At 55.1% G+C, this 13,075-nt stretch overlaps 1 protein-coding gene across 2 annotated transcripts; it reads right to left on the bottom strand.

Annotated features, from left to right (window-relative positions):
• Nucleotides 1-100: 100 nt before the first annotated feature.
• Nucleotides 101-12,909, bottom strand: GIPC1 (GIPC PDZ domain containing family member 1). 2 transcript variants are annotated; one of them, XM_064280817.1, is made up of 9 exons: nt 9,617-12,909; nt 7,096-7,150; nt 5,581-5,667; nt 3,322-3,642; nt 2,422-2,607; nt 2,146-2,326; nt 1,328-1,440; nt 978-1,059; nt 101-858 (listed from the first exon to the last, which is right to left on the bottom strand). In XM_064280817.1, the coding sequence occupies exons 4-9, from the start codon at nt 3,607-3,609 to the stop codon at nt 707-709; spliced, it is 1,002 nt and encodes a 333-aa protein (XP_064136887.1). In that variant the 5' UTR covers nt 3,610-3,642; nt 5,581-5,667; nt 7,096-7,150; nt 9,617-12,909; the 3' UTR covers nt 101-706. The 2 variants fall into 2 exon arrangements, with proteins under 2 accessions (XP_064136887.1, XP_064136886.1); XM_064280816.1 differs by having other exon boundaries at nt 5,571-5,667.
• Between the last annotated feature and the right edge of the window lie 166 nt (nt 12,910-13,075).

A 13,075-nucleotide genomic window follows, 5' to 3' on the forward strand; every position in this document is an offset into this window, starting at 1 on the left:
AGTTCCTGATTCAATTTGGAGTCCAAGGACGATGGATTTCAGCTGCTACATTCTTTCCCAGCCTCAGCACACCCCCTCTCCCACCCAGAGCACACAGGTCCAACAGCAGATAGATTCTTTATGTTCAGACAGCAAATTCAGATACAAAAGCCCACTGCCTGGTCCCCCGTCCCGTCCCAACAGGTCCGGGCTGGGTGGGGGAGAGGCGGGGGAGGCTGGGGTTCACAGCAGACTCATTCAAATACGGAGGTAACAGACTTCAGAGCAAGGGGCTCCTCTGGGGGGCAGCAGGAAGGAGGGTGTTATTGCATCTGCTGAAGGGGGATGCCCCCCTTCTGCATTCCCTCCGTCAGGAAACAAGGGAGGTCATGGCCCCAAGAAGAACCCGAGGCCCCAGGGAGACACAGGGACCAGTTTGGCAGCTGATGTGGAAAGTGTTGGGGGCAGGAATGGCCGCCCAATTTGGCCGGGCCCTCCCTGTGGCGCTTAACCCAGCTGAGGTAGGTGGGGAGCAGGGTAGAGGGCCTGGGAATTCCAGCCAGGCTGGGGAATGAAGAGGGGGTGGTACCGATTGGAGTGGGGCAGGGGCCCGGCCCCACCTCTGTTCCACACTGCCGTCAGGCTGGGGTCCAGGGCACGGTGGCTGCTCTGGGGGTCCCCACCAGGCCAGGCTAGGCCCAGGTCATTGCAAGGTCCAGCAGGTGGCCTAGTAGCGGCCGACCTTGGCGTCCCCGATGGCACCCCAGACATCAAAGACGAACTCGTCGGGGAAGGCGAAGTCACCAAGCCGCTCATCCAGGGCCTCTGCCAGCTCGTCTGGGTTCTTTTTGTCCTTCCCCAACTCTACCATGGTGGCCGCTAGGGAGAGGGGGAATGGAGACATAGATAGCCCGAGTGGCAGAGAGCCAGCCCCATGGGACCTAGAAGCTGCTTCCCCCAGACTCCCACCCACCCCCAGCCCCAGGTGGCCCACTTACCTAGCTCGGTGTCTCTGATGCCCATGTAACTCTCCAGCAGGTCATCTACCTTCTCAATTGCCTTCTCCTCAAAGGCCGAGGGCTGGGGCAAGAGCAACATAAAATATGAACATAACAGTAATTGTACTCACCAAGTATCAGGGCCTCTTTTAACCACTTTACTTACTTATATTAACCCACATTTAATCCTCACAACAACTCTGAAAAGAAAGCATTGTTACTATTATCCCCGTTTACACATGGGGAAACCAAGGCTCACTTGCTCAAGGTCTCAGAGCAGAAAGGTGGCAGAAGTGAGATCAGCGTGTACACAGGGTGGAGAGGCGGGGGGTTACGGCTGGAATACTCACCAGATCCTCCACTGTGGCAGGGCCCCGGGATCGGAGCCGCAGGGTCCCTCGGCCTGTACCTAGCTGGGGACCAGAGCCAGGGCGGCCACCCCCTGAACGCTGGCTGATCATGTCTGTGGGAGGCACGGAGCGGGTGAGGGCTGGGGAACCTCCTTCCAGCATGCTCTGGGCAGGAACCCACCCTCCCGCCGCAAACTTCTGCAAGCTCCCATAGGCTCCCAGGGGTGGGGGCTGAGGTGACTCCAGGAAAGCAGGACTCCTGACTCAGGCTTGGCATGGGCATAGAATGGGTTGCCAGATGCTCGAGACAGAAAAGAGCTGGAGGGGAGACTGCAGGGGGCCCCTTTTGCTCCCAGGAACAAAGAGAGGAAGGGGTTGGGGCCTGGGTCCCCAGCTGCTCCCTCTACCACCAAGGAGTATATAGCTGTCAGGCCACAACCAGCCCTACCTGCCAGGGAAAGGTTTAGCGTCCCCCACCCCCACCCCTGGGGGCCTCGGGCCCATTCCTAAGAGTTAGTGAAGCCAGTTACTGAAGTGGGGGGGCTAGCATGGTGCAGTCAACCCTGGGTCCTCTGGGCTGGGGGGTTGGCCTGGGTTAGGGGCGCTTGGCTGGGCTAATGGCTCCTGGAAGCTGGGTGTGGGGGCAGCTTCCTCCTCCCCTGCCCCCCGCCCTCCCCACAGGCTGGGAGGATAGCCAGCACCCCCTCTCTGGGGCAGGGTGCGGCTGCTCCCATTTCCTCCACAGCCCCCTGGCCTTGGGTGCCACCTACTGGCAGCTCCCAGCACCGCAGCCTGGACCCAAGAGCAGGCAATCTCACCAAAGGCCTTGCGGGGCTCGGTGAGCTTCAGTGTGAAGGTGCGGCCTCGGGGCAGCTCCTTTAGCAGCCGGGCTACCTCATAGTGCCGGCAGCCCAACAGGCTCTGCCCGTTGATGGCCTCGATCATGTCCCCCACGCTGATGAGCTGGATGTGGTCAATCACGCTGCCCTCCTTGATGCGCTGGCGGGGAGGGTCACTGTCAGCCTCTGGGGCTCCACCCAGGGTCTCAAGGGCCGCCCTCACCCTAGGACAGGGGGGCTACCCATCCCAGGCACCTTGATGAAGGCGTAGCCAGCCCCATTGTCCGTGATGGTGAGCCCCAGTGCCTCCTCCGACTTGAACACCTCCACCTCCTTGCGCTGCCCCTTGACGTGGGCAAAGATGAAGTCCTCCAGCCCAATCTGCCCCCCCAGGAGCTTGTCCATGTCCACTTTGTGGGTGTTGAGGGTACAGAACATCACCTGCAAGGGTGGGACACACTCAACCCTCACCTCCCTTCCTGAGGGGGAAGGGGAGAGTAGGGGAAGGCTTGAGGGTCTCTGTCCCAGTGACTGGCCACCCTGAGCCAGGGCAGGGCCCCACTAGGATGTTAGTTCTGCTGGGACCAGGATTTCTGAACTCCCTTTTTCCAGGGCATAGAACAGAGCCTGAGCCACAGTGGGAGCTCAGTAACTGCCTGGGGAATGAAGGCAGAGGCAAAGATTCCCACCATGCCTACTGAGACCCCTGTGTCTACTTCTGCTCAATCCCAGTCTCCTGGTCTCCCTCCCTCCAGCCCCCACAATCCACTGGGGTTCAGGCCTCCTAATGAATGATGGCAACTCGGCATCCAGCCCTGACCTTGAGTTCCCCCATAATCCACTGGGATCCAGGCCTCCCAGGGCCTGATGGGAACTCAGCATCCAGCCCTGACCTCCAGTTCCCCATAATCCACTGGGATCCAGGCCTTCCAGGGCCTGATGAGAACTCGGCATCTAGCTCTGACCTCCAGTTCCCCATAATCCACTGGGGTTCAGGCCTCAGCACCTATAACTTCAGCATCTGAAGCTCAGAACCCAGCATCTAAGCCCCAGCTCATGAACAGGGTGCAGGCCCAGACCTCTAGTCTGCCATCCGGGGCCCTGTGGTCTTGCCCAGGGCCCCAGGGCCCTGGTACCCAGCACCCCAGCGGGTACCTCAGCAGCTGGTAGTCGGAAGGCCTCAGCAATCTTGCCATACAGCTCCTTGACGTTGGTGAAGCCCTCTATGCGGCCAGTGGGACTGCCGTGGGCCAGCTGGGTGTGGAACACGAGGCGGGGCCGCAGGGCTGGGGGAGGTGGGGGCAGGCCCATCTGGGGCCCTCCTGCCCCAGCCCTGCCCAGGGGCCCCGGCTCCCCCACACCCAGCCCACCACGGCCTGGCTCGGCCTCCTCATTTTCCACCAGCGGTGGCGCCTTTTTCCGCCGCCCCAGTCCCAGCGGCATGAGCAGCAACAAGAGGGGGCACGCCCAGGAGATCTGTAGGGCAGGAAGGTGGGCTCAGGGCCTGGCGGTGGCCTCAGACAGCCCCTCCCCCATTCCCAGTACCCGACAGGCCCAGTGAAGTGTTTAGGCAAGACACTGGCCTCCAATCGAATCCTCACACAGACATAATAAGAGCAATTAATATTTATTACAACCCCATGCTAACTGCTCCATTGCCTTATTTAATCCTTACACACCACGGAAACCATATTATGCTATGGTTATACCCATTTAACGAATGAGCAAACAGAGGCTCAAAGAGATTAAATTTCTGTCTTCCCATCTGTTGCCATCATCCGTGCAATGCACTTAATATTTCTGTCTCTCCCCCTTCTAAGCACACAGGTGAATGGTACTTGCCGGCCCCCTTGTGACTAGGTGGGCACTTGACCAGTTCTGGCCAATGAGCTGTGAGAAGGGAAGGGACACGTGACACTTCTGAGCTAAAGCATTTCAGTGCTGCTGTGAAGCTCTCCAAAACTCTGTTAATCTCTGGCAGGGTGACCAGCCACGTTTGATATGGTGGCTGCTCCACCAAGCTAAGTCCAATGGACGGAGCCTCCTGCTAAGCTGCAATGAACATGTAGCAGGAATAAGAAGTTAACTTTTGCTGAGTTCAGCCACTCAGATTTTGGGGTTGTTTGTTACTGCAGCAAAACCTGTCCTGATAAACTTTCCTTTTTTTTCTCTCTCTCTCTCTCATTTTCTTCCTCCCTTCTTCTCCCCTTTAAATAAACATCTTATCAAAAGCTTACTATATTTGAATCACCGTTTCAGATGCTGGGGACACTGCCTTCAGTAAGAAAAGCAAGGTCCCTGCCTAGGGTCACCATATGAGTTACACAGGTTGTTCACAGTGCAAAAGCAGTAGACCTAGGTGGCGGGCGGGACTGAACTGCAGTCTGCCAGGCCACAGTCCCTGGTTGGGGATGTCTGCTGGAAGAAGGGCTGTAGTTTTCTAACTCACTCATAGGTGCTACACCGGCTAGTTGGGTTCTGTCCATGCTCTCCCAAAGTGTACAGACGGGGAGACACACAGTGAACAAGCAAATGTGTAAATATCTAGTATAATTTCTAACAGTGCTATAAAGTCAACAAACAAGACAGGTCTGCTAGACAAGGTCAAGGAGGGCCCCTCTGAAGATCTGCGCAGGTGAAGTTGGACCTAAGGCCTGAACAAAAGAGGAAGAAGCATCTATGCAGGGACCTGGGGCAAGAGTGCTTCAGGAAGAGGGAACAGCCATGCAAAGGCCCTGGGGTGGGCACATGCTTAGTACGTCTGAGAAACAGTGAGGAGACCTGTGTAGTTTGAGCAGAGTGAGAGAATAAAAGTGAGGAGGCGAGGACAGGGAGGTGATGGAGCCTGGTGGGCTGCTGGAGAACTTTGGTTTTGCGCTGAGTGGGGTGGGAACCCTGGAGCACTGTGAGCAGAGGCGGGAAGTCCCTGACTTAGGTGCTCACAGGCATCAGTGAGGAGACCAGTGCAGCTGAAGTGGAGGGAGCAAGGGGAAAGAGGGAGGCAGTAAAAGAGATGCCAGGGCCAGGTTATACAGGGCATTGTAGAGCAGGGTGAAGAGTTTGTATCTCATTGTGAAGTCACATGTCCAAGACAGAGCCCAGTCACACCCCCAGGTCTGTCCAATCTCCAAGTCCCAGTGCACAGCAAAGCTGTCCCCTGAGTGACTCAATCTTCCTGGGCCTCAGTTGCCTGTCTGCAAATGGGATACTGCACCCACCTCATTGGGCTGTGGTAAGAATGAAACTATATGATTCTCTGTAAAGGGGACTTCCTGCGTGCTCCCTCCAGACCACCTCTTCCAGAGGCTGTCCTGGATTCAGTCATGCATCCACCCATCTGTCTGTCCACCCATCTGTGTTAATTTGCTTCTCCGTCTTCTGGCATCTCCTGTAATGTCACATACCATCGCTCACCTAGACTAGTACAGTCGCCTCCTTCTGGTCCCTCGGCTTCCACCTCGCCCCCCACGGTCTCTTGTCAACACAGCAGCCAGAGTGATCCTGTAAAACGTCAGCCAGAGCATGACCCCTCTCTGCCCAGAACCCTCCATGGCTCCCACCTCACTCGGAGGAAACGCTAACATCCTCCCTGTGGCCCACAAGGCCTTGCATGCTCTGCCCCATCACCTCCCTGCTTTTATCTCCTTTCACTATCCTCCTTGCTCACTCTGCTCCAGCCACAAGGGCCTCCTGGCTGATCCTGCATGAAAATGGGTACAGTCAACTGGGCTCAACTGAATCCAGGATGGCCTCAGGGCTTTTGCACCATCTGTTCCCTCTGATATCCACAAGACTGCCTTATTATTTGTCATCTCTGTATTCTCATTGCACAGAATACTGCCCGATTCATAGTAGGTATCCAATAAATACTTGTTGAATGAACGAACAATCCTAATACTCACTAGTCTACTAGTCCCTGTGCCAGGCTTTAGGGGGACAGATGGGCATAGGTATGGTTCCTACCCTCAAGAGGGTCTTGTTTCCCCTGGAAAAGCATAAGCCCATTTTTGAGGTTTTTCTCCCATCCCCACTTCCCAGCATAACAGTGGGCACGTAGTTAGTAGGTGCTTCATCTACCCAGTGAGTTCCTCGAAGGCAAACAGAGGGTTTCCTTCACTTTTCATTGTGTTCTGTTTTTCACTACCCTGATAATTAATGGTACCAAACACCTTTTTATATATGCATTAGCTGTTTGGGTTTGCCCTTTTGTGAATTGCCTGTTTTAGTCTTTCACCCATTCCTTTTTAAATTGCATGGTCTGTCTTTTTCTTATTGATTTGCAGGAACTCCTTATGTATCAGTTCCTTCATCTCTCTATCCCTAGCACTTGTCACAGGGTCTGGGATGAGTAGGCACTCAATGAATATTTAAAAAACAAATAAATTCTAAATGAAAAAACCAGCACAGCTCCTTCAAGTTGTTTAATCACACTCAATGACGCTAAAGAAAAGGACAAAATGAAACATGTCATTTCCTCTCCCGTACACTCCATCCACTGGAAGGCGGGATGCTATGATCACAGATCTGGAATCTGACTTCACCTCTTACCGTGGGATCTTCAACAAATGTCTTAACCTCTCTGAACTCTGAGGAAACCATGTGTGCCTGGACTAGTTCCTGGCACACAGTAAAAGCTTCACAAATATTTGTGATGATTATTACTATCTCTATCTGAACCATCTTCCATTCAGTGGCCAAGATTCAAACTTCCTCCTTTTCCCTGGACTACCACATCCCAATCGCCAATTCCCAACTTCTTTACTTTCTCTGGCTTTCTCCCCTGGCCCCCAGCCCTGGTCCAGGCTGGCTTCTGTGTCCTCACTTGTGAGGTGGGAATCATGCTGGTGAGCAAGGTGTGTGCTTATTGAATTTGTCTTCCAAGCCAGAAACACAACATGGCCTGTGTTTGAAGCCCACCCTGCCACTTACCAGCTGTGTGGCCGTGGGCAAGTCACTTCACTTCATAGGGTCTCAGTTTCCTCATCTGAAAAATGGACAGAATACCTATCTCTCAGGGGGCTCATGGGAATCCAACAAGATTATACATGCAGCCCACTTAGCACTTTGCCTGATAACCCCTTTTAAAACCAGTTGCTGTCGAGTTGATTCTGACTCATGGCGACCCCATGTGTGTCAGAGTAAAACTGTGCTCCATCAGGTTTTTAATAGCTGATTTTTCAGAAGTAAACTGCTAGGTCTTTCTTTTGAGGTGCTTCTGGGTGGACTCGAACCTCCGACCTTTTGGTCAGCAGTTAAGCGCATGAACTGTCTGTACCACCCAGGGACTCCAATATTCCATTTAAGGGAGTTATTATTATTATTATTGCCCCCTCACCCACCCTGCACGGGAACATCCCAGTCCTCTGTCTGCCAAGACCAACTCCAAGCCACCACCTCCAGGCAGCCTCCCCTGCTTGCCCCCGCCTGCTGGAACTGCCTCTGTGGCCCAGCCTCTGTGGTCCAGCAGGCTCAGGCCCATGAACTTAATTACAAGCTGCCCTGGCAAAACTCTTATCTTCCAGCCTTGGGCTGTTATTTAACTTTATGACTCTATTTTAAAACATAAACCAGATCATGTCACTCCTCTGCCTCAAACCTTACAACGGTTCCCACCTCACGGAGGAAAAACTCCAAACTCCTTACTGTGATCCACAAAACCCTGCAAAATCAATGCTCTGGCCCTGTCTCCTCCTCCCCAATCACACTGTTCCAGGCTCGTTCCAGCATCACGGCCTTTGCCCTGGCTTTGCCCTCAGCCTAATTTTCGCAGGGCTGGCTCCTTTGTGTCATTCAGGCCTTGGTTCCATAATCACCTCCTCCGAGAGCCCCCCCGCCATGCCCCCAGTAACTCTTTATCATGTCACCCCCTTATATTTTATTCATAGCACTGACCTCGATCTGAAGGTACCTCCTTTACTTGTTAGTTTGTGGCCTGCTCCCCCCCACTAGAATGCCAGCTCCCCAAGAGCAGAGATTTTTGCCTGTCTTGTACCCTCTGTGCCATTGTAGATGGCACATAGTAGATGATCAATAAATATTTATGGAATGAATGAATGAATGTCTTATGTCCTTACTCTGCTTTCTGAGCCCCCCATTCTTAGAAGAGTGCCCCACCATGCCTACTGTGGAGTTGCTAACTGCTGCCACTTCCCTGCCTTCCCAGAGTCTCCCCTCGAACCTGAACACAGAGATAAGAAGAGCTTCAGCCCTGGCACAGAGTGGGGTGGCCCGAATTCCAGTATTCCCACCCTTTCATCCCTGGGAAGGCCGGAAACTTAGCAACCCCAGAGCCACACAGAAGTACAGTTGAGGAAGTAGGAAGTGGGGAAGGGGGTTCCTGGGAGCTCACACAGGCTGGAGGGGACACCACGCCCAGGCTCCCCCTTCCAGCAGTGTTATTGCTTTGGCAAGACGGAGGGCGGGAGGCCTCTGATTCAGCCTTGAAAAACCGGCTCCTGGGTGTTTCTTGGGGAAATGCCTACTGCTCTAGTCTCGGCCCAGGCTGCCCCGGGAGCCCAGTGGGCACAAGACCCCAGCGTCCTGGCCCCCTGCCCATCTGCCCCCCATCCCCCAGATGTCACCTCTTCTCAAGACCCAGGTATTTGTATCTTCCCTTTCCAGCTCAGTGGAGAAGGGACACGAGGGCAGCTTCCTGTTCGAGTGGCTGGTGTTTAGTGACCTCTGGGTGAGGGATGAAAAGCCCAGCAGGTGTGGCTGGGTGAGGTGTATGTGGGGTGCGGGTAGGGGGGCTTGGCTGGCAGAGGAACCAGACAGGGACGCCTGAGCTATGGAGCCACAGGCCATCTGGTCTGGTGGTTGAAACCCCAGTTCTGGATTCTGAGAAGCATGGGTTCGAGTCCTAGCTCTGCCACTGACCAGCTGTGTGACCTTGGATGAGTCTCTCCACCTCTCTGGCGCTGCTGCCTCACCTCCAAAAGAAGTAGCATCACCTCCCACGAGATGTTTAGACTCCATGATACCATGGTAAATGCCTGACGCGGAAGCAATAAATGCTAGCCAGTGTGATTTCTTCATGATTAGTATCGGGACTTCTATTCTCCCCGGCTCCCCAGCCCCCCAGCCCCTGGAGGGCTGAGACACGCGGCGAGTTCCAGGGAGGTGCCAGGGCAGGGGGCAGAAATACCGACCCTGCGCCCATCCCCAGCCGGACAGGGCTGCCCAGGGGGACAGGAGTTGCGGCCTGAGACCCAGCCAGGAGGCGGAGAGGCCTCTGCCCCCTGCCCTCGACAGGAAGAGACGCACCTCGCTGGGAAGGAGCCTCAGACATCCCAGCACCGGGCCTCGAACTCCAGCGGGCTCCACGGGGCCGACCCCACCCCGCGCGCCGCATCGCTCGGTAGGCCGTATTACTTCGCGTCCACGACTCCGTGTAACCCGCGTGTCCCCGCCGGGGTCCTCGAGCGGCCGACCCTCCCCAGGGTATACTCACCTGCGACGCCGCCGCCGCCTCCGCCGCCGCCTCCTCCTAGCTCGCGCCCCTCTCGGCCCTCCGCAAACTCCGGCCCGGGCCTCTCCCGCAGCCGCGGCCAGGGGGCGGGGTCCACACCGTGCGTCCGGCCAATCAGCTGCTGCGGCCCAGTGTTCGCGACCAATCCGCACCGCCGCGAGTCGGGTGGGTTCGACGGAAACATTCCAGAGGGATCCCTCCGCCTCACCCGGTTCTTCCCGACCCCCCCCCGCACCGCGGAGCAGTGGACCGTCCCGCCTGCCTGGGCCGTGCTGGGCTGTACCACCGTGGGGCTGCGGAGGGGTGGACCGTGGCTGGGCCCAGGCCAATCGCTGGGGAGGAAAAAGGCGAGCGGCCAATGGGAAGCTGGGACCCCTGGACCACGTGCTGTTTGCTGAGTGTCGGTCTGGGTTGTCCTGAGTGGTAAGCAGCAGAAAAGGGAGTTGGAGCGCTGGTCGTGGAAGTCAGGTGGACGAAGGTGAATTTCGCGGAGAGGATGAGAACTCCCAAAGTCCCGAAAAGCAGACTCTTTAGGAGGCCTGAGAGGGCGCCGAGAGCAGCCACCAATCCACTCCCCCGCCCGGCCTGCCCCTGCTCCATTCTGGCTATCCTCGGAGTGGATAAAAGGATGCATTCATTTCAGGCCTGTGTGCGTGTGCGGGGACCGAGATGAATAGGGAGGCTCCCGAGTGTCCCTGCTTCCTGGGGGTGCACAATGGACAAGGGCAATTATTCATTCATTCACTCATCAGATATTTAATGTGCTCCTGCTCCGTGCCAGGCTTTGTCTTAGCTCTGCAGACACATCACTGAATATGCTCCTCACGGAGGGAACAGCCTGTGCTGAAGGTCGGACGGGGAGATACAGCACACCTAAGGAAAGCATCTAGTACAGCCGTTGCTGTCCAGTCGATTCCAACTCATAGTGACCCTGTAGGGCTATATAGAACTTAGAACTGCCTTATAGGGTTTCCAAGGCTGTAATCTTTACGAAAGCCGACTGCTGCATCTTTCTGCCGCGGCTGGTGGGTTTGAACCGCTGACCAAGTGCTTAACCATTATCCCTCCAGGGCTCCCTGCCCAGAAACCCAGTGCTGTCGATTCGATTCCGACTCATAGCGACCCTATAGGCCAGAGTAGAACTGCCCCACAGAGTTTCCAAGGAGCACCCCCTAAGCATCTAGTTATTGAAAACAAACTTGTTGCCATGGAGTTGGTTCCGACTCATAGCGACCCTATAGGACAGAGTAGAACTGCCCCATAGAGTTTACAAGGAGCGCCTGGTGGATTTGAACTGCCGACCCTTTGTTTAGAAGCCGTAGCACTGAACCACTACGCCGCCAGGGTTTCCTAGCAACCCTATAGGACAGAGTAAAACTGCCCTATGGGGGGTTTCCAAGGTTGTAATCTTTATAGGAGCAGATCAGTAGGTCTTTTCTCCCGTCAAGCCCCTGGTGGTTTGTAACCACTGACCTTTTGGTTAGCAGTCAAAAGCTTTCCCATTGCACCACCAGGAGTTAAGAAAACAGTGCAAAAAGCCCAGTGGATGGGTAGACAAGGGCGAGATGTCTGATGTGCTTGTTGGTTCATTCCACGGCTATGTATTGAGCATCTACTATATGCTAGATCAGAGCCCTCGTGGTGCAGTGATTAAGAGCTCAGGCTGCTAACCAAAAAAGGTTGGCAGTTCGAATTCACCAGCTGCTCCTTGGAAACCTTGTGGGGCAGTTCTACTCTGTCCTACAGGGTCACTCTGAGTCAGAATCGTCGAGGATTTGTTTTGTTTTTTGGTTTTGCTTTTATATGCTAGGTCACAGCTAGCCTAAGCCTCTGCCGTCAGGAAGCAAACGTTTTGTGGATGTGTCTCTTCTATCTGACTGTGAGTTCCAGGAGGGCAGAGCCTGGCACAGGGCAGGCCTGTGTGGATGAATGGACCAGGTGAGAGTTTACCATTTCCAGGTTTGGTTTGTATCTGCAATTTCTCCAACAGGAGCAGATCAAGAAACAAAGACACAAAAGCACCTGGCAGGCTTGGACATTCTCAGACCAGGTGAGGTTTCCTCGTTCTACTTCAAAGCCAGCCACTCAGGCAACCGGGGCTCGGCCAGGAGTTCGATGTGCATTCTGGGAATTGTATTTCCTGGTGACCTCTAGCTGCTGCCACCCTCCTCAGGCCTCCTTCAATGACTGAGTCTTTGCACCCTCCAGAGTGAACTGCTCTGCATCCCAACCCCACCCAGGCCTGCGGAGGGGCAAAGTAAAAGGCTCAGCTGCTGAGCGCTGCCCAACCTGCCCCACCCAGCTGGCAAACACCGAGACTGCCATGGTAGGCCAGGCAACAGACATGGCCATTGTCCCTGCCTTCCTGTTCTCCTGACTTCTGCCACTCTTGCTGAGCAATTGGCTGCCTGGGCCCGGCCAGTGCCTTTCTGTGGCTGCTTGTGAGCCTGGCATCTGAGCTGCCCCCAGCACACCTGGAGAGGGGAGGGCGTGGGGCAGCGGGCATGTGATGGCCCTGCTGAGAGGCCTGAGCCAGAATCCACCTGCTCCTGTTCAGTGACAGGGAGGTGCCCCCAGAGAACAAGCCAGGACTCCCCCTGGGAACAGAGTAACGCTGGGCACCTCTGACCCGATTTTGTAGCTCAGGAGCCATGCCTGAAAACTGAGTCTGAAGGCCTAGCTGGTGAGGAGTTCATATTAGAATCCCACTCCTGCCCCTTTGGAAAAAGAAATCCCATTCTGAAATGCCAGCTCAAGGGTTGAATTGTGTCCCCCAAAAAGATATGTTGAAGTCCTAACCCCCTGGTACCTGTGACTGTGAACTTATTTGGCAATAGGGTCTTTGAAGAAGTTATTAGTTAAGCTAATATGAGGTCATACTGGAATAGGGAGGGCCCTAATCCCTTATGTGTGGTGTCCTTATAAAAGAGGAGAGAGACGCACACAGAGGGAAGATGGCCATGTGAGGACTGATGCTGAAATTGGAATGATGCATCTAGAAACGAAGGAATGCCAGGAATGTCTTCCTCAGCTCAGGGGGACTGGGGACAGCAGCTGCAGTTGCCTGAGGCCCCAAACCTTGCCGTTGGCCTAGATTCTACTTTCTCTGACACCCCACTTCTGATCCACCAGCAAATACTTTCAAAATGTGTCTCAAATTATTTTTCACCCCCTCCACAGTCCCCACCCTGGTCTGGGACACCAGTGTCATTTATTTCCTGCCTGGACCAGTGTGTGGACCAGCATAGTCAGTCACCTAGTTCTGCTCCACGCCCCACCCCACCCCACCCCCACTTATCCCCACAGTCTGTTCCCCCTACAGCAGCCAGAGAGCCCGTGAGCATCTGAGTCAGGGCACATTCCACCTCCGTTGAGGACCCTCCCCATGAGGCAACACACCCTCAAAGAACCCTTCCGTGAGAGCTGAAGCGTTTCTTCTGG

The sequence above is a fragment of the Loxodonta africana genome, chromosome 3 (genome assembly GCF_030014295.1).
Source record: "Loxodonta africana isolate mLoxAfr1 chromosome 3, mLoxAfr1.hap2, whole genome shotgun sequence".
Taxonomy (NCBI): Eukaryota; Metazoa; Chordata; class Mammalia; order Proboscidea; family Elephantidae; genus Loxodonta; species Loxodonta africana.

Excerpts from the sequence above, each read along its gene's own strand:
- GIPC1 (XM_064280816.1), bottom strand. Across the intron at positions 2,608-3,321 it reads TCCGACTACCAGCTGCTGAG|GTGATGTTCTGTACCCTCAA; the intron begins GTACCCGCTGGG and ends CCACCCTTGCAG. Across the intron at positions 1,060-1,327 it reads CTGCCACAGTGGAGGATCTG|CCCTCGGCCTTTGAGGAGAA; the intron begins GTGAGTATTCCA and ends CTCTTGCCCCAG.